The 18,588-nt window shown below is 41.6% G+C and overlaps 1 protein-coding gene across 2 annotated transcripts in view; it reads right to left on the bottom strand.

Moving 5' to 3' along the window:
• Window positions 1-18,588, bottom strand: part of Rpap2 (RNA polymerase II associated protein 2) — a 73,554-nt gene that overhangs the window by 23,127 nt on the left and 31,839 nt on the right. For both annotated transcript variants that reach the window (XM_031337204.1, XM_031337205.1), the window contains exon 11: window positions 17,122-17,190. In XM_031337204.1, coding sequence (XP_031193064.1) covers window positions 17,122-17,190 — 69 coding nt within the window. The remainder of the gene's footprint in view (window positions 1-17,121; window positions 17,191-18,588) is intronic.

Raw genomic sequence — 18,588 nt, 5'->3', positions numbered from 1 at the left:
AACCCTGTCTCGGAAAAAAAAAAAAGTGTGGGTCTTATTGCTGGCGGTTTCCCACGGAGATCTCTGGCCCAGCTTGGTGGGGGAGCCCTTATGCAGAGAATCGAGCAAGCACAGATAGGGCGTCTCTGCCCTGTCTTTCAAGATGCTCTGTCCCCCCCCCCCCCCCCCCCCCCACCACCACTGAATCTGGTTGGGCTGAGCTGATAGGCCGACTAGCAGTGAGGAGTGCGGTGCAGCTTCAGGCCATGTTTTAGGAGAGCAGATCTCTCAGACCACAGAGTAGATCTTTCACATGCTTTACTTCCCTGGATACCATATATATATATATATATATATATATATAGAGAGAGAGAGAGAGAGAGAGAGAGAGAGTTTTGGGGGGTTATTCAGATTTCGGCAGCAGTTATCTCTCATTGGTTTGGGCTGAGAATCTTTATTTGCATGTAAGAGGGCTAGAACAATATTATACACCTCTCCTGCTGGGGCTGTTGTAGGGGGTTGGGCTGAAATCTGAGCCATTGGTCTCAGGCACAAATCATGGAATGCCTACCATCCCTTCTGGGCAGATGCTCAGTGGGTCTCCGGGGTCCCAAGGTGGTTGTTCTCCTGGACTCCAGCTGTCAGAATTGCCCATTGCCCCACAAAAAAGAAAGTGGGCAGTTATCCTGATGCTAACAAGTCCTACCTATTATGTGCCACAGCATAAGCGAGTCTGCCACACACAGCTCAGTCAACCTTACTGAGACCAAATCTTTTGGGTTCAAACTCCATCTTACATATCCTGCCCTAAGGCTGAACTCAAGTTAACTAACAGGCCAGTGCCTAGTACCAGTTCCCAGGTTGGAGTACCCCAACAAGGCCTGTGTCTAGCACCAGTTTCCAGATTATTCCTCAACAAATCTATACCCCCAGGTTACAAGCCTGTCCCTGACACTTCACTTCCTAACGACCATCAATCAGGAGGAAAACAGAAGTTAAGTTTATGGTTTGGCTCCCAGCACCAGCCAATTATGTTAAAGGCCATAATGGCCCCCTAATCAGATTATGTACCAGGGTAGATGCCCCCTTCTTGTCTCTATAAATGCTTGCCTGAAACTAAAGTTAGGGATATCCCTCCCATTCTGCTGCGTCAGAGACAGTGTTGTGGTCCAAGCTTGAGCTTGAATAGACCCTAATTCAACTGCATAGGAATCACCTCCGTGCTGGACTTTAGGGGGTTCATGAATACTCCCTGGCACAACATTTCTACTCAGCACCCCAGTAAACCCGAGTTAAGACAATGATTATTGGTTCTTTGTGTACAATTAGCCCCTTAGGAAATGAAAAAACTATTTCTGTTCAGGCAAAGATAAGCAAATCAAAATTTGTGTAACAGTCATTAGTAATTTTTTTTTTTAAATTACTGACGTGATTCTAATGGGCAGCTGGGATGAAGAAACAATAATTCAAAGTTTCCCTAATTGTTTTTAACGGAATCTGAGGTGTTGCCTGGGCTGTGTTGGAACTCTCAGGCTCATGGAATTCTCTGATCTTAGCTGGAACTCTAGGCAAATACACTCATCCTGCATTCTGGATTGAACTAGTGGTTAAATGTAATAGTGTTGAAGCTGTGGGGTAAGTGCTGCCACATCCTAGCTGCTGAGAGAAACTGAAAAATAAATGGAATCTTTTTACAGGTTGTATTCATAGGTGACTAAACACAAGAGGTGAAGGTTGTGACCCTGAACAAGAACTTTCAGTGCATGTCAGACATGTAAAGTGTCAGCCATAGAGCTACCAGGTGCTTGAAGGAGATATAATCAGTGGCATGATAAAGAGACTCTTACCCCACCTCCATCCCTCCCATAACCCGTCTCATGTTCATGTCTATTCATTTTGTTTTGTGCTTCTCCTGAGTTTGATTAACTTGGGCCATCTGTGTGTGGTGGCAGGTGTGGAGTTATCTGTTGGAGCCTCCTGGGCTCAGTACAAGGTACACAACTTAAAGACAGATCTCTCTCGTGCCTAGGAGCCTGAGAGTACTCAGTGGTTCAGAGGTAAAAGAGTGAGCTCTGTGATCCATTCCTACTTCCATAGCTGACTATTGGTAGGGCTGGTCTTTGTGTGGACCCAATGCAGGTAGCTATACTTGTTGTGTATCAATGACTGCAAAGGCTGTATCCAGAGAACAGCATTCTGCAGACCCTCACCCTAACTTATGGCTCTCATCCTGCCTGTACCTTCTCTGCACTATTCCCTGAGCCTTAGAGGGGACGGCACAAGTACCTTGTTGAGGCCTGGGCCCACAGTCACTGTTTGGTCTCTGCATGGCAGGCAGTGCAAGTCTCTGCCTAGGTGGTGGTTGTTTTCTGTTTGTTTTAATCCCTCCAACCAGGTCATAATTCAGTAGTTAAGAGCATGTACTGCTTGTTTTTCCAGTGGCCTTGAGTTCTGGTCCCAGCACCCACATTGGGCACCTTACAACTTCCTGTAATTTTAGCTCCAGGGGCTCTAATGCTTTCTTCTGGCCTCAATGGGCACACATATACATGTGTCCATGCATACAGACATACATATACACATGATTAAATAAAATAAAAAATAATAAAGAATAAAAACCACCCTCAATCAAATCAGGGTTAAACTTCAATGAGGAGGATGGATGAGACACCTGGCACGCACCTCTACCCAGGAAGGCAGTCTAGGCTGACGCATTTTCGTCATAGTAGGAATCACAGAAAACAGACTATAGTTGGGTGTGGTACTGCACACCTTTAATCCCAGCACTTGGGAGGCAGAGACAAGTGGCTTTCTGAGTTTGAGGCCAGCTTGGTCTGTCTAGCAAGTCCCATATCAACCAGGGCTACATAGTGATCTGATTCAAAACAAAACGAAATAAAACAAAACTGAAAGTCAGAATAATCGGATATCGGAAGTAAAGGGCAAGTGTGTTAGCTAGGGCTCTTCAGAGGAACAGAACGTAAAGTATCCATCCGTCTGTCCATCCATCCATGAATCCATCCATCTGTCTTTCCACCCACCCACCCACCTATCCATAAATAAATGAATAAAGGGAACTTATTAGGATGGCTTATAGTCTTTGGTTCAGTTAGTACAATAACAGTTGTCTATCCAAGGGAGATCCAAGAATCCACTAGTTATTCAGTTCACAAGGCTGGATTTCTCACCCAGTTTCCAGTAGACTCTGGAGTCTAGAAGTAGGCTCTAATGCCAGTGAGAATTTCCCAGTGAGAGGAAGGGCAGGCAGAACTTCCTTCTTTCATGTCCTTCATATAGCCTACCACAAGAAGGTGTAGCCCAGATTAAAAGTGACTCTTTCTACCACAAAAGATCCAGATTTAGGGTGGCTCTTCCTATTTCAGATGATTTAATTAAGAAGAATCCTGGGCTGGTGAGATGGCTCAGTGGGTAAGAGCACCAACTGCTCTTCCGAAGGTTGTGAGTTCAAATCCTAGCAACCACATGGTGGCTCACAACCACTTGTAATGAAATCTGGTGCCCTCTTCTGTGTACTCATTTATTATAGTAAATAAATCTTTGCCGGGCAATGGTGGTGTACACCTTTAATCCCAGCACTTAGGAGGCAGAGGCAGGCAGATTTCTGAGTTTGAAGCCAACCTGGTCTACAGAGTGAGTTCCAAGAGGGCCAGGGCTATCTTGAAAAACCAAAAAAAACCCAAAACAAAACAAAAAACCAACCAACCAAACAAAAAAACCAAACCAAAACCAAAACAAACAAACAAACAAAAACAGAAAAATCCCTCACAAGTGCACCTAGCCACTTGGATTTCAGTTAATTCCAGACGCAGTCAAGTTGATAACCAAGAATAGCCACCAAGAGAAAAAGTGTTCCCTCTCCCAACCACACTTTTTAAATAAGGTCTCATTTTGGTCCAGGCTGGCTTTGAACTCTTAGCAATTCTCCTGTCCCAGCCTCTCTAGTTCCCCATTGGGCCTAGCTGACAACTCAGTTTTCAATGTTGGGTAATTAAAGAAATAGGGGTCATCTGAAAGGGAAGATATATTTGATCTCAATTTTGAGTCTTGAAGTGCCTGAGGGATATTCAAATAGGAATGATCAACAAAAAGAATTTCATCCATTTCCTGGGAGAGACATCAGTGTGGGAGACACAATTTTGAGATGAGGTCCCATGAAATACTTGGTGAGGAGACCCATTTTGTTCCTGAAGTAACTCCACCATCCTTTACCAAATCCACTTGCTGTAACTTCTTTGTGCATGTGTGCATGTACAGTGTGTGTGTGAATGCAGTGCTCATGGAGAGACCGACCCCAGGTGCTGGTCCTCACTTTGTGTCTTGTTCTGAGGCGGTGTCTTGGTTTGCTCACTGAGGATGTTGGCCCTCCTCTCGTATCCTTATAGGAGCATTGGCATTACAGACACTTACACTTAAATTCAGCTGTTTACATAAGTGCTAGAGATTCACACTCAGGTCAGAATGCTTGCATACAAATGCTTTTCCGCACAGAGCCATTTCCCCAGCTTCTTGGTCTTCTGGAACCAATGTCTGAGTCTTCGTCTCCTTATCTTAGCTATGACCAGCAAAATTGCAATCCATGGTCAATGCTGCTCTTTCCACACCACAGGGTGACTGTAAACTCCTAGGGCAGGGTTGGGAGGGAGAGCTGGGGAGAAAGTGCCTCTGGCTGATAGCACTACAAAGCCATGATCTTTGGCCTCATCAGAATAGTATGTTAGTCTACTGTGGCTCTTGGTCAGCTCCTTGTTTGCACTGAGGACCATTGTTACTATTTTTTATCCAGACCCAAACCCTCTTCCCTTAGAGGACCATCTCTTATCCCACTCCACTGAGAATCCAAGGTATCTGTTTAGAAATCTCTCTATGTAACTGTCTGCCTGACAGCCATACTGTTCCCCACTCAAGCTCTTTGTTTGTTAATGTCTCATGCTTTGCCTGTCTTTTCAAACCTTCCTATGCTAATATCTTGCCCTCTATTTGAACTGTTAACTGTTAATGGTTCCTCACCCATGCCCTTACCTGAGTTAACAAAACTAACCTCTTTCTAAAACTGTTACTGTTAAATCTCTCCTACACTGCTTTTTAGGATAAATGTATTTATTTATTTAGTGTGTGTGTGTGTGTGTGTGTGTGTGTGTATGTGTGTATGTGTGTGTTCGGGCGCATGTATGCACATGCTTCTGCTACATTTCCAGTACTAGACAATCTGAATTTAATCTTTTATGGCATAGAATACACAAGCCATTCCCAAATAGTAGCAGCCAACTCCCAAACTTGCACTTAGGATAGACACTGAGATGATCTAACAGAAGAGAGAAAAGCAAAGAATTCTAAGCTTTGTTTTTCTCCCTTTGACTCTTATATGCTCTAGAATTCTGTGGACATATATAAAAAGGAACAGAATGGAAGTATTTGAATTTCAGCTCTAAGAACAGCAAGATTTTACTGTTAACTACAGTTATCAGGATGAAGTAAGAAAAGTGTTAAGTCTCCATAATACACAAAATAAACATGTATAAAGTTAACAAAGGAAAAATTCTGGCAAGCCCTCCATATATTTGGGGATAATAATTTTTCTCTTTATAGCTTCATTTGAATTTGCAAGACTACTGAATAAATGGATTTTACACAAACTAAAGGAAATTTTTGTACTAAAGTGAGCATTTCTACCAGGCCCTATTAATATCTGATAAATACCCTTGTGCCAGTCATCCTGTGTCTGCCTTCTAAGTGCCGTTGATTGTAGGCATGTGCCACCGTCACTGAGCTGGACAATTCTTTGAATGCTTTAGCTATTATCGTCTGCTACTGAATTTAAAGAATTTATCAAAGGTTAGGTGTGGTGGGCACACATCTATAATTGGGAGAGCAAGGCAGTAGACTCTAAGATAGCTTGGGTTGTATAAAAACAAACAGTTCTTCCTCTAGAAGTATGTTCACTTATTTTGTAATCATAGGCCTCAAAAAATAGATGGCTTGCTGTTATAAAAGTGCTTGCTGCTAAACCTGCCAACCCAAGTTCAATCCCTGGGACCCACACAGTGGAGGGAGAGACCTGACTTCTACAAGGTCTTGCCTGACTTTCACAAGCATGCCTCAGCAAAGATATACCCCACCACTCAGTAATTTATGGCATAGGTAATAAAATTTTAAAACCTGTAGATGGATGATGATGTATGTATCTTTAGTTTTTAAATTATAATTTATTGGTACCTTTATTGTTAGGGATGGGGCATATCTGTGCCAAGCTATGCTGTGGAGGTCCTACAACTCGAAAGCACTCCATTCATTCACTGATTTAATTCAAGGAATAGTTCCTGAGTTATAGCTGGGGTGGTGGGTAGCATCAGGATATGAGACAGTAGCAACCTACACAGCAACTCCAATTGAGCAGAGGTTTTGTTTTTTTAAGAACACTGTTTCACATCACTCCACTGACTGTAGACAATTTTTCCTGATTTAATACTATTTACATAGAGTCCAAACATAATATGTGGATAAATAGAGAGTCTCTTATTTTTATAGAGACTTGTCCGCTCGCACACACACACACACACACACACACACACACACACACACACACACACAGTTTTTGCAAGGGTGAACTACATGTTTATATTTCATAGATGGACTAGTAGGCCATGGGAAACAGAAGGGCATGGGAGGTAAAGATCAGAAATATGAGAGAAAAAGTCACCAGGGTTAGACACAGATGCATAGGTCACCTGTTTCAGACTGTGCCTTAGTTTTCCCAGGGCAAATCACTGATCTGAGGCAGGAGAAGAATGAAGCAGAACCACTAAAAAAGTAAGAGTGAAACAGTGTTTGGAAGCAGAAATACGGTTTATCTAATTTTTAATTTAATATAAGTTTGTGTATGTGTTCGCGTGTGTATACTAAACTCAAACTCAGCTTTGTACACCCAAGACCAACATCCAACTCTACTAGCCCGACTTCACTTTTGAAATTAAGATTCTGAGTAAACCTTTACCAGGTGTATTGATTTTAAATCAAAGAGAGAAGTGTCGGGGAGAGAGTGGGAAAGCCTAGGCTAAGGGATAAAGGGGAAAAGACCCATTTTTTCAGCGTGTGGCTTTTCTCTAGTGGACACCTCCAGTGACCCCAGAGCTCTCACTATCTCCTTCAGCATTCCTCTCCTGCTCTGGGTGGATATCAGGGTTGGCACCTGTAGCTGCTGAGTCTCATTAGAAACAAGCACTGCCTCAACAAAACCTGAATTCAGGCTAACTCCTTACACTTCCAATGAGGAAAATAACACTCAATGAGGTTGAATAATTTGTGAAGCTAAGTTTAGGGCTTCAAGATCTTGTACAAGTGTTGTCTCTAGGGCAATGGAATTACACTTAACGAAATACGGCTTGTTAAAAGGTAATTACACAAATAAAAATTCTATTAATTCTATCTTAGGTAAGCTGGTTGTAATGCTGCACTCTTGTAATCCTAGACCTAGAAGATTCGAGGCAGCAGGATGGCTGTGAGCTGTGAGCAGCATAGCAGCCTGGGCCAGAGAGTGAGAGGATCCCAAAACACAAAACAAAATTTAGGTAAAATGACAAAGTCACCAGAATAAGAAACTAATAGGTTCATGAGGCCAGTAAGGAGAGATTGTTTGCAGAGATCAGAGAGCATAGGATAAGAAAGAATTCAAAGGGGTCATGCCATCATGGGCCTTCACTTCAGAGCTTTATCTGGAAAATGGAGATAAAAACTTTGATTACAGAAGACCATTGCAGCCAAATAAAATAAAATGTTTTTCTTCTAACAGATGGTTCATGCCCTGATGTTTGCATTTAAGGGTTTAGGATTACCTATTAATAAGGAAGCCAGGATGCTTCCCATTGATATTTCTAATTCAAAAGAAACAAGTCCTTTGTAAATCACTGTGGATGATATATTGCATGTGTGTTTGTTTAAGGGGCTGGGGTGGAGTAACTTTAGAACTTTATATCTAAGTCCTGTTTGTAGCAGGTCTGTAAAGCAGCTGTAGATGAGCACAGGACAGTTTGTCTTCGTAATTCCTGCCCTCAGGCCGGCAGTTCCAGCTTTCTCCTCAGTGTGTGTGTGACTACAGTGGGATCAAGCCCCACAGAGAAATCACTACTCTCCTCTATGGTAATCCCCAAGGCTGGGGTAACACTACCAGCAAACTCGGTGCTTGTTCAGACAGGCAGATGGTGTTAGGAAAACTAGGGACTGGCTACTAAAACTGAAGCTGTGATTGGTAAGAGCCAACCGCTATTAACTGCCATCATCCTTGAAGTGGCTGGAGACTCTCCCCTTGAGGAATTTGTGTGTGTGTGTGTGTGTGTGTGTGTGTGTGTGTGTGTGTGCGCGCGCGTGCGCACGCACGTACGTACGCTTCTAGGGAGGGAACACAGACCTCACACACTAGTAATTTTTATCATGGATTAAGGTTTGGAGACCCACTGCAACTTATGGATGAATAAAAGACTAAATTATAAATTTACTGGAGATGTAGGAAATTCTAAGGAAAAGAAACCTTTGTACAAAGTAGGCTTTGATAGAAAATTTAAAGTGTTATTCCTTTAGAAATTACCTGGGTTTTGGGTTGAGGAAACGGCTGAGCAGGTAAAAGTGATCTCTGTGAAAGTCTGAGGACCCAAGTCAGATCCTGGAAAAGCTGTGCAGGAGTGTGCATTTCTAACCCCAGCACTTCTACTCAAGATGGCCATCAGAGACAGGAGGACCGCCTGCCCTAAAGACGGTCGGGCAGCTGGCACAGTCTTTAAGATTTATTTATTTTTTATTATTATAAATAAGTAAGTACACTGTAGCTGTGTTCAGACATACCAGAAGAGGACGTCAGATCGCATACGGGTGGTTGTGAGCCACTATGTGGTTGCTGGGGTTTGAACTCAGGACCTTTGGAAGAGCAGTCAGTTCTCAAAGCCACTGAGCCATCTCACCAGCCCTAGCACAGTCTTAACTGTTAACTCCGCTAGACTAAAAAATGTCATGTACATCCAATATCCAACGGCACAGGGCAGACTTCTCATTCCACAAGAGAAATGGTATATAGAAAGGAGGAACTGGGTCAAAGCAAGACAAAAACCCAGCAGGGCAAACGTGAAGTCCTCTAGCTCTGTGTCCAGCATCTGGGGTATGTGGTATGTTTCTGTGAACTCCAGCAGGCTTGGCCAGCCCACTCCAATGTTGTACGTCACCCACAACAGCTGCCCAAAGTTTCCATGGCCAGACGCTCTCTTATGGGATAGCGGCATCAAAAGCCACCGAGGAGGGACTTTTCCCTCACAATGTTTCAAGTCCCACCTCCTGTGTCTCGGGAATACACTAATTTTGTGGAAGGGAATAGTAGTAGGTGAGCACAGGAATGGGAATGGATCACAGTTGGCCTTTCTTAAAATTGAAGACACCAACTGAAAGGATAGCTACAGATTAGACAAAAGGCAGAATGAGGGGAGATGTCAGAGAAAGGCTATTTTCTCCTGGTAAAGTAAAGCTATTTTAGAGATTTGTTATTTTTAAATTACTTTTAATCTGATCTAATACTAGTTTTTGCTCAAAATAATGGCATCTGAGTTGTATATCTGGCCCTGGGCACCCCCCCAAAGAGCCTAAGATTATTACTTAAGGGAGACTTTTGGTAAAGAAAAAAGACACAAGTTAATCTAAGCAAATTTGTCAACTACCTACACAGGAAAAGGCCCTCTGGAACGCTGCTTCTCCAGAGATGGCAGGAAATAGTATTAAGTCTACTCAAACACATATACAGTGGGTACAAGGTATACCTGGATACAATTGGGTACACTGGGGCCTTCTGGTCGCTGGCCACTCTGACACTTGACGGTGTCTCATGTTATTATCTAATAAATGTTGCCATCTGATGCCTTCTTTGAATGTCTAAAACCTCAAAATAATGCATCCTGAATGCCTGTGACACCAGCAGGAAGGTCTCCCATGAGCTCAAGCAGTAGCCAAGTCCCTCTGAATCAAGGATGCTGCAGTCTCAGAGGTGGCATGGGTCAACTTGGAAAAACACCAGACTGCACAAATACGGCACCTGGCGGCCTTCTTCCTAAAGGAAATGGATACTCTGGAGCCTGCCGATAGGTGGGCTTTGGTTAAATTCCTGAGGTGCCCTAAAAGGCATCTTTTCTCTCTGCCTTGAGAGTACCTGGTTACTTTTCCATGGTGTTAATCTCATGAAAACCTTTCACACCACTCCTTTCCTGGTTAGACTGCACTGTTTTTTTTTGTTGTTGTTGTTGTTTTTTGTTTTTCTTTTTTTGGTTGTTTGTTTGTTTTGTTTTTTTAATCCTTCTGTTTCCAAGCCTCTTGCTCCCGATTCTTACTGTTAAGCTTGGCTAGAAACAACCACCAATAGCTATGTGACATTATCACGCGGTCTTAAAATTTTCCCCACTATATTAGCCATCATTTTTCAATTAAGCGCAGGACACAGACTCAATGCAAATGTAGATAAATTCTTTGCCAGGACATAATAAGCATGGCCTTTAGTTAAATTTAGTTCCCTTCTGAAACCTCATGAGCCTGGCCTCTATTGTCCACACTCTGGGTGGTGGTATGGTCTTCTGAGTGACCTCATAATTGTTTATTAAGCTTTGCTTGCATCACTGTAGCAGCTCCTGTAACCTGCTTCTCCAGTCTTTTCCAAACTGGTTCTGAAAACCAGTGTAAGAACCACAGCACCTGGCTTAGTTACTGCAACAATCACACTTCTTGGTATCAGTATTTTGTGTTATTTATTTCTACAGTGGTTACAAAAACACCCAACAAACAATTAAATAGGGGAACTATATCTTTGTCTTGCAGCTTTAGAGAGATAATTCCAATAGGGTTCAGAGGGCATGGCAGAGCAGTAGCATTCACAGCCTGGTGGCTGGGAAGCAGGAGACAGAAGCGGATGGGAAGGACAACCCTGCAGGATCTTGCTGCCCGCCAACCTACAACTCGTAAAGCTTCTTTATAACCTCCCAACAGTGCCATTCGCTGGGGTGCGCATGTGATCGAGCAGGCTGTGAAACACTGCACATGTGAGCACCTAAGATGGCAACTGGATGTGAGGATGAGACAGCTCTTTACCTTAGTCTCTGGAGTGCCTATACTCCACCAGTGACCGTGTGAAATGGTGCAGCTGCTGCAGGAAACAGCTTGGCAGTTTCTCAAAAGGTTAATTATAACCCAGCAATTCACCATCAGTGTATACAACTAAACTGAAAACATGTCACACAAGAACATACACAAGGATGACACCTGACAACTGAGTATTGAGTAAATGTATGTTTATCTGCATCACGGAATACTATATGGTCATAAAAAAAAGTACTGTTATATGCTCTGACATGGACAAAAACTCTAGAACCTTGTTAAATGAAAGCAGCCAAACATAAGCAGATATGTCTTACATGATTTCACTGATTGAAATGTTTACAACAGGCAAACAGATAAATGGCTATCCCACAGGGTTGTAAGTAGTTGTCAGAAGGGAAGTCAGGGCTCAGCTCAGATGAGGTTTCTTTTGGGGGTGATAAAATTGTTCTGTTATTTGATAGTATGGACCACTGTATAATATAGAAAACATACTAAAATCCAGAACTGTCTATAAATTAAAGTTGGAATTTTATCTCAAGAAAAATCAGTTATAAATATTCCATAATTATAAAATACAGAAAATACTTCCAAAAGTCTTCTAATATAGGTTCAAAAACTAAACTTGATTTGGAATGGTAAGAGATGTGGATTCAGGAATACCCCTGTTCTGTTCTCTAAGGTGTGCTTTAAGGTCTTTCTAGGAGGTGAAGTGATAAGTAGGCTGTAAAGCACAGTTGGCAGAGGGTAAAAGCTTTAGTCTCAGTGAATTCACGCCCAGGAGCCCCAGGGAAGGGACTCTCCAGAGTATCTGTCTTTGATGACTCCTTAAAGTGACTGTCTGCATCCTGATGGCTTTTGTTGAGAGACCATGGTCAAGTTGAGCTTGTTTAAAATACCATTTCCCAGGACTCACATGCTAATCCCTGAACAATGGGAATACTCAAAGCTTTTAGAGGGAATAAACTATTGAATGGTCCCTGACTACAAACAGGCCACAGTTCACTGGAAACAGCCAGTTCAGATAAGTAAAATGAAAGCAGACACTTTTGGAGATGGCTTTGAAAGCTTTCCATTAGAGAACACCAAGGGCATCAAGGTAGGAAGAGCGTGTGTCTATGTTCCCAGGCAGAAGTCACCCTCTCCTTCATCCTCTGAGTGAATACTCATCTCCTCCACCAGACAGCCAAATTCCAAGGAGTATGGCCCATTTTCAGTTGAGGAAACACGATCCCCTTTCCTGGCACATGGGCTGCACAAGTGGGACTCAGACCAGTTAGACTGCCGCGTGTGCCTTTTCCCTGGCTGCCAGTTTTGGTCAGGACCTTTTCCTAGATTTCTCTCTAGCATGGCACAGTTCTATTTTGTGTTAGAAACTAGAATGACAGTTATAGTTATGGTCTAGTTACAGACTAGAATGGCTTTAATGAGAATGGTCCAATCCAAGAAAACAAAAGGCAAAGTAAAAGAAAGGAGTCAGGGTCAGTGAGGGCTGACCTATGACATTTCCTCAGACTCTGTGCTGAGAGCATACAGAAGGGGTCTGTCATGCAGTAAGACAGAAATTATGAAGAAAGGAACAGGAGTGTAAGGGAGCTACGTGCCAGAAGATACCCTTTGATGTAAACAGTGTTTCCTAATTTGATATATAAACAAAATTATATATATATATTAATAGGTTGTATCTGTTATATAGGTTCTAAAATATAGAAAAGTTAATTTACACATATTTTTGTTAAGAGTAATATTAAAAACTGCATGAGCCCAGTACTAGGCTGGAGAGATGGCGCAGTGGTTAAGAGCACTAACTGCTCTTCCAGAATTCCTAAGTTCAATTCCTAGAAACGACATGGTGGCTCACAACCACCTGTAACCATATGACAGTGTACTCATATACATTAAAAAATAAGCTCTTAAAAAAAAAAGAGCCCAGTATTTTATTTGAGCATATTTATTTGGGAAAATCCAAATCAAGTTGTATTATTCCAATGTCCAGCCCTATCCAGAGAATAAAGTATGGCTATGTTCAACTAGAAAAAATTATTGGCCAGGCGGTGGTGGCACACGCCTTTAATCCTAGCACTTGGGAGGCAGAGGCAGGCGCATTTCTGAGTTTGAAGCCAGCCTGGTCTACAGAGTGAGTTCCAGAACAGCCAGGGCTATACAGAGAAACCCTGTCTCAAAAAAACAAAAACAAAAAAACAAAACAAAACAAAACAAAATTATTACTTAGGGTTTAGGTAAAAAAATATCAGCAACTACTCAGTTATGTTATTGCATTTTCAATCAGTTCTTATTAAAGAAGGTCAATTATTACTATTTGTTATTATATGTCTCATTCCTTCATGTGAAATGAATACACACTACTTAAGCCCTGCCTGAAGGGCTCTATGTGCTCAAGTTCTGAATATATAAAGTCAATAAATGTTGCAGTCACAATAGCCATTCATGTCTCATAAAATTAGTAAGAACTTGAAGTGAGAGTGAGCCATGATGCATTTCCTGTGCACATGTATCTCACCTACTGTGCCAATTCCATCAGTGAATATATGCCCAAGACTGTATTGCTATAAGAATGGAACATTTACAATGAAGTGTTACATGCTATGGTTTACATTTTCCTCCATGGCAGTGGTCTAAGAAGGCACAAGGGAATCATAGGAGAGATGATTTTCTATAGAAGTGTCTTACACTCTTCAATACTGGCGTGAAAACTTAAGGCCTGGCCTTTTCTGTTGTTGTGGATGAATGTGCTTGTCAAAGGAACCCTGTCCAGATGGTTTCAGGACTCTGCACTTCTGTGGCGCTCTTACTAGGGATGGAGAGGGTTCTTTTGTTAAGCATGCTCATCCACAGCGACAAAAAAGGCCAGGCCTTAAGTTTTCACATCAATATTGAAGAGTGTAAGACACTTTTATAGAAAATTGTCTTTCCTGGTGATTCCCTTATATTTAATGAACATTAGTAATAAAATTTTAATATCCAAAGAATTGTAGTATGCTGCTATACCATTTATTATACAAGATCATAAATATCTTACTATTTTAGAAAACTGGAATAGTATCCTGTATTTATTGTGTGTGGGGGTGCTGGTGTGCACACGCCACGGCATGTGTGTGGGGCCAGAGGGCAACTCTGAGGTATCTGCTCTGATGACCAAAGTTGAGGCCTGAGTGCTGCGCCTCCTGAGTCTGTACCTCCTCCTCGGTACAACAGATGCTCTACAGATTTATATCTGCTTTGAATATGCACTTCAGAAATGCCTACAGGTTCTGAGTAACCCTCCTTGAAAATCTGCAAACGGATCTCTGTGAAGGTCTCTGCAGGGTGTAGTGGCAGTAAGCTAGCAGCAGAAAGGAAAGGCACTGTCCTTTCCTTTGCTAATGTGTGCCTGACCCGCTCGCTCTAGCTGAGCAGGTCTTGGGCACCAGAGCTCTCTAAACTTCCCATGGGAGGCTCTCTGTCTAACACATGTCAAGGGCAATGCTATCTTTGTTAAACTGGATATAGGAAGAAGGTGGGGTGGTATACCAAATATAATTATACCTTACAGAAGTGAGTGGGATTCACTTTAAATATTTAAATTTTTATTTAATATTTAAAAGTCTACATGGAAAATATTTAAGTTCTATTTCTAACATGTTTAATAGTAGTTATTTTAGAAGGATGGGGTTGTGGATGAAAGGGGCCAATAGCTAAGCTACAGGTTCCTTAGGGTAACGTGAAAGGTCAAAGGGGGCTCTCTGAAAAAAAGAAATAAATGAGTATGAACTGAGATGGAAGTCTTAGGAGGTAAGGATAAAGGATAAAGAGGGATATCTGAAGCCTGAGGCTACACAGTGTGCAAAATGGCTGATTAGGAACTGTTAAGTGGACCCTTGGCAAAGACACAAGATTTCAAGAACAAAAGCCTAGCAAGTACCCTGGAACATGGGATCTACAGTGAGCCAAGACTCTGAAAGCCAAAGGACCTACTCCAGAAATGACTGAGCTGTCTACAAGTCAAAAGGCTCAGTGGCTGGGAAGGCTGGAGCTCCCTGTGGTCAGAGCATAAGAGTGACAGAGGACACAGAGCGGTCCTCGCAGTTACGATTTTAAGATTGTACATGGGAAACTAATATAGATAAAAAACATACAACTAAAACATAGGTTTTCTTAAAAAAATTTTTTTAGATTATAGAATATTTTTGTGTGTATATTTATGTGTGTATTCTTGTTTGGATGTATGTATGTTCATGTGTATATATGTATAGAGGTCAAAGGTTGGTTTTGGGTGCCTTCCTCAAATGTGCTCCATTTTAGTTTTTGACCTAAGGTCTCTCACTGAACCTGGAGCTCATCGATTGAGATCAGCTGGTTCACCAATGAGCTTCTGGGGTCTCCTTGTCTCCTGCTCACGTGCTGGAGTGACATGTACACAGCCACACTTGGCTCTTATGTGGGTTAGGGTCACAAGCTTAGGTCCTTATGCTTGCTTAGCACACATTCTGATGACCGAAGCATTTTCCAGCCCAGAGTCTTGTTTTCACAGGAAAAATTACATGAATTTTTAATACTACATTTTACTATTGTGTTTCTCAACACTCCCCTGCCCCCAAGACAGGGTTTCTCTGTGTGGCTCTGGCTTTCTTGGAACTCACTCTGAAGGCTAGTTGGCCTTGAACTCAGATATCCACCTGCCTCTGCCTCCCAAGTGCTGGGATTAAAGGTGTGAGCCACCACTGCCCGGATCACTCTTCTAATTGCTAGACATTTTGGAGATGTGGCAGTAGTTTAATATAAAAAGTAAGGGCCTCATATGTCTTCAGTTGCAGAAGTAAGATTCTGAGATCACTGCTAATGGCTCTAACATGTCATCCTAAACACTGCTTCCCTCTTAGTGAATAAATTACAAAAGTACAGTTAGAGAGTTGTCTATGAGCATTTATTACCAGGCATATGATACTGTGGGTAAGCATAGTTATTGATATTTTCTCTGTCAATGACCAAAATATTTACACATTTCATAAAGTAGAAAACCTTTTAAAAATTAATAATATATTTTTCATGAACTGCCAATTCAACTGGAACACTGAATAGTAGAAATAACAAAAGATTTGTTCTTAAGGTTGATTAAAAATTTATATCAGAGCATTCAAGTAAAGTTATTTTCTGTGTTCTGATTTAATGAATCATGTGAGTTGTATCTGTTCAGGCGACACAGATTCCAGCTCACTGAAGCCTAAGCTAATCCTTCTCATACAGCTTTTCTTGGGACAGGGAAGGCACACATCAGTCTAAAGTAATATCAAAAAAAAAAAAAAAAGAGAGAGAGAGCAGTGCTGGAGACATCATGAGCGTGACTGACCCGTGAATATCTGTAAGTTTCCATTGCCTGTGGGCTTCAATGGCCTAACCAACACCAACCAACAGCAGCAAAAGCAATGAATGCTCCTCAAAAGATTTTCCCAATTCAAGCTGAAAAACACTACACCTAATAAATGGCTTTAACCCTTTTGAAAAATAGCCTTAGAAACCACCAGTGGTTTCTTAAGAGGTGGGTGAGTTTTAAATGTTTTATGTATCCTTGTATAGTGTGTACTTAGCTCCTTTAAACCTGTTAATTTTAAAATGCACATTTAGAAAGTAAAACTAATCCACTACAATTAAACACAAACTATGTCCAAAAATGAAATATATATAAAGACAGATATAAGACAATGAAGCTAATTCAGCCTTAATAGAACAGATAATAACAAGGAAATGTAAAAGATTAGTGTATAAATCTCCAACAAAAGAGAAATACTTATGAGAACTAGATTCTCTTAAGATGGTAGAGACACAAGGTAACGATTACAGCTTCTCAAAATACGGCATGCCCCTTTACATGGAAACTACATTATTGCATAAAAACAGGAGAATAAGGCACAGAATATGAAGACAGCATTCTCCGAGGCAGTATACAAAACCAGTGACTGTCTTCCCTAATCAAACTGTTTATTTAGAGACAGAATCTGAAAGAGTACTTACAGTAACAGCAAGACCACAGCGATTAAAGTCCATTCCACAGGTTTGTGTATAATGTTTCTATTTGATAATCTGAAAGACATTAAGATTTACCTTTGAGTTTTAGTTCATGATAAGAATTATAATTTAATGTGTCAAAGAAGCAGCATTCTTTACTTATTTATCCCAAGTGCCCAGAGCAAGTTAATGAAATGATATTTTAGAAAATTTAACATCTACTAATTTATCAATCTGGATTTCCTCTATAGTTTAGAATGTTTTTTCAAAATCAAAAAAGTTTGGCTATAAAACGGAAGTATAGTATAATAGTCAGCTAACATGGACATTAATGCAGCTCTGTCACTTACTACTGTTATAGACTCTGATATGTATTAATATTAAAGCTTTAAGCTGGAAGTGGTAGTACACAACTTTAATCCCAACACTGGAGAGGCAGAGGCAGGAGAATCTCTGAGTCTGAGGCTAGCCAGGTGTATAGAGCTTTTAAAAGTCCAGTGAGAGCTACATATAAAGCCCTTGTCTTAAAAACAAAATGAACCACTCTTTGAAGAGCTCGTATAGAAGGGTCAGTAGCCCCACTTTTCCTTACAAGTTTCTGTAAAGATCAAGTGTACAAATGGCACACACTGCCAGATCAGCTTTCTTCACAACCAGCTCTGATACAGCTGAGCAGAGAGGTCCCTCCATGGACGTTTCCACCTGGCTTCTCCCCTCTCTGTGGTATCACTTGCCAAACTCTTAACCCTGAGCAACCTGGGCTTCTGCCCCAAGTCTCTCCTTGTCTCTGCTGACAGACTTACAGCACCAAGACCACTATGGGCTGACACTCTCAAACCTTCTAGCTCTAGTCTGGACCTCTTTCCTGAATTCTAGTTTCTGTATCAGACTGTCTACTTGACACATGCAGCGTGAACACATACACATGCCCCAAATGTCTGGCAGGGGTAAGCTGCTTGGTGCCCATACAGCTCCATGGCTCTGACTGTGGGACTCTCCTCCTGACTCCCACTACTTTCCTAGGTTTATCAGCAACCTGAATGCTCAATGACTATGTCAGGCTCACTCCTGTTCTTAGGTTTTGTTTTTTACTTTATTTCATATGTAATGGGTGTCTTTCCTGCATGTGTGTCTGTACTCCATTTGCACCCAGTGTGCACAGAGACCAGAAGAGGGGAGTCAGATTCTGTGGAACTGGAGTTATAAATAGTAGTGAACCACCATGTGAGTATTAAGAATTGAATTCAGGAGTGGTGGTGCATGCCTTTAATTCCAGCACTCAGGTGGCAGAGGCAGGTAGATCTCTGTGAGTTTGAGGCCAACCTGGTCTATAGAGTGAGTTCCAGGACAGCCTTGGCTACACACTGAGAAACCTGGTCTTGAAACAACAAAAACTGCTGCAACCATGGTAAGTCGTTCCAGTAAGTTCCAAATATAAAATGTTCATATCTATGTAAGGAATAAATCACACAC

This window comes from Mastomys coucha, unplaced genomic scaffold, assembly GCF_008632895.1.
Source record: "Mastomys coucha isolate ucsf_1 unplaced genomic scaffold, UCSF_Mcou_1 pScaffold22, whole genome shotgun sequence".
Classification (NCBI taxonomy): Eukaryota; Metazoa; Chordata; class Mammalia; order Rodentia; family Muridae; genus Mastomys; species Mastomys coucha.
This window is presented reverse-complemented; position numbering and strand designations above follow the sequence as displayed.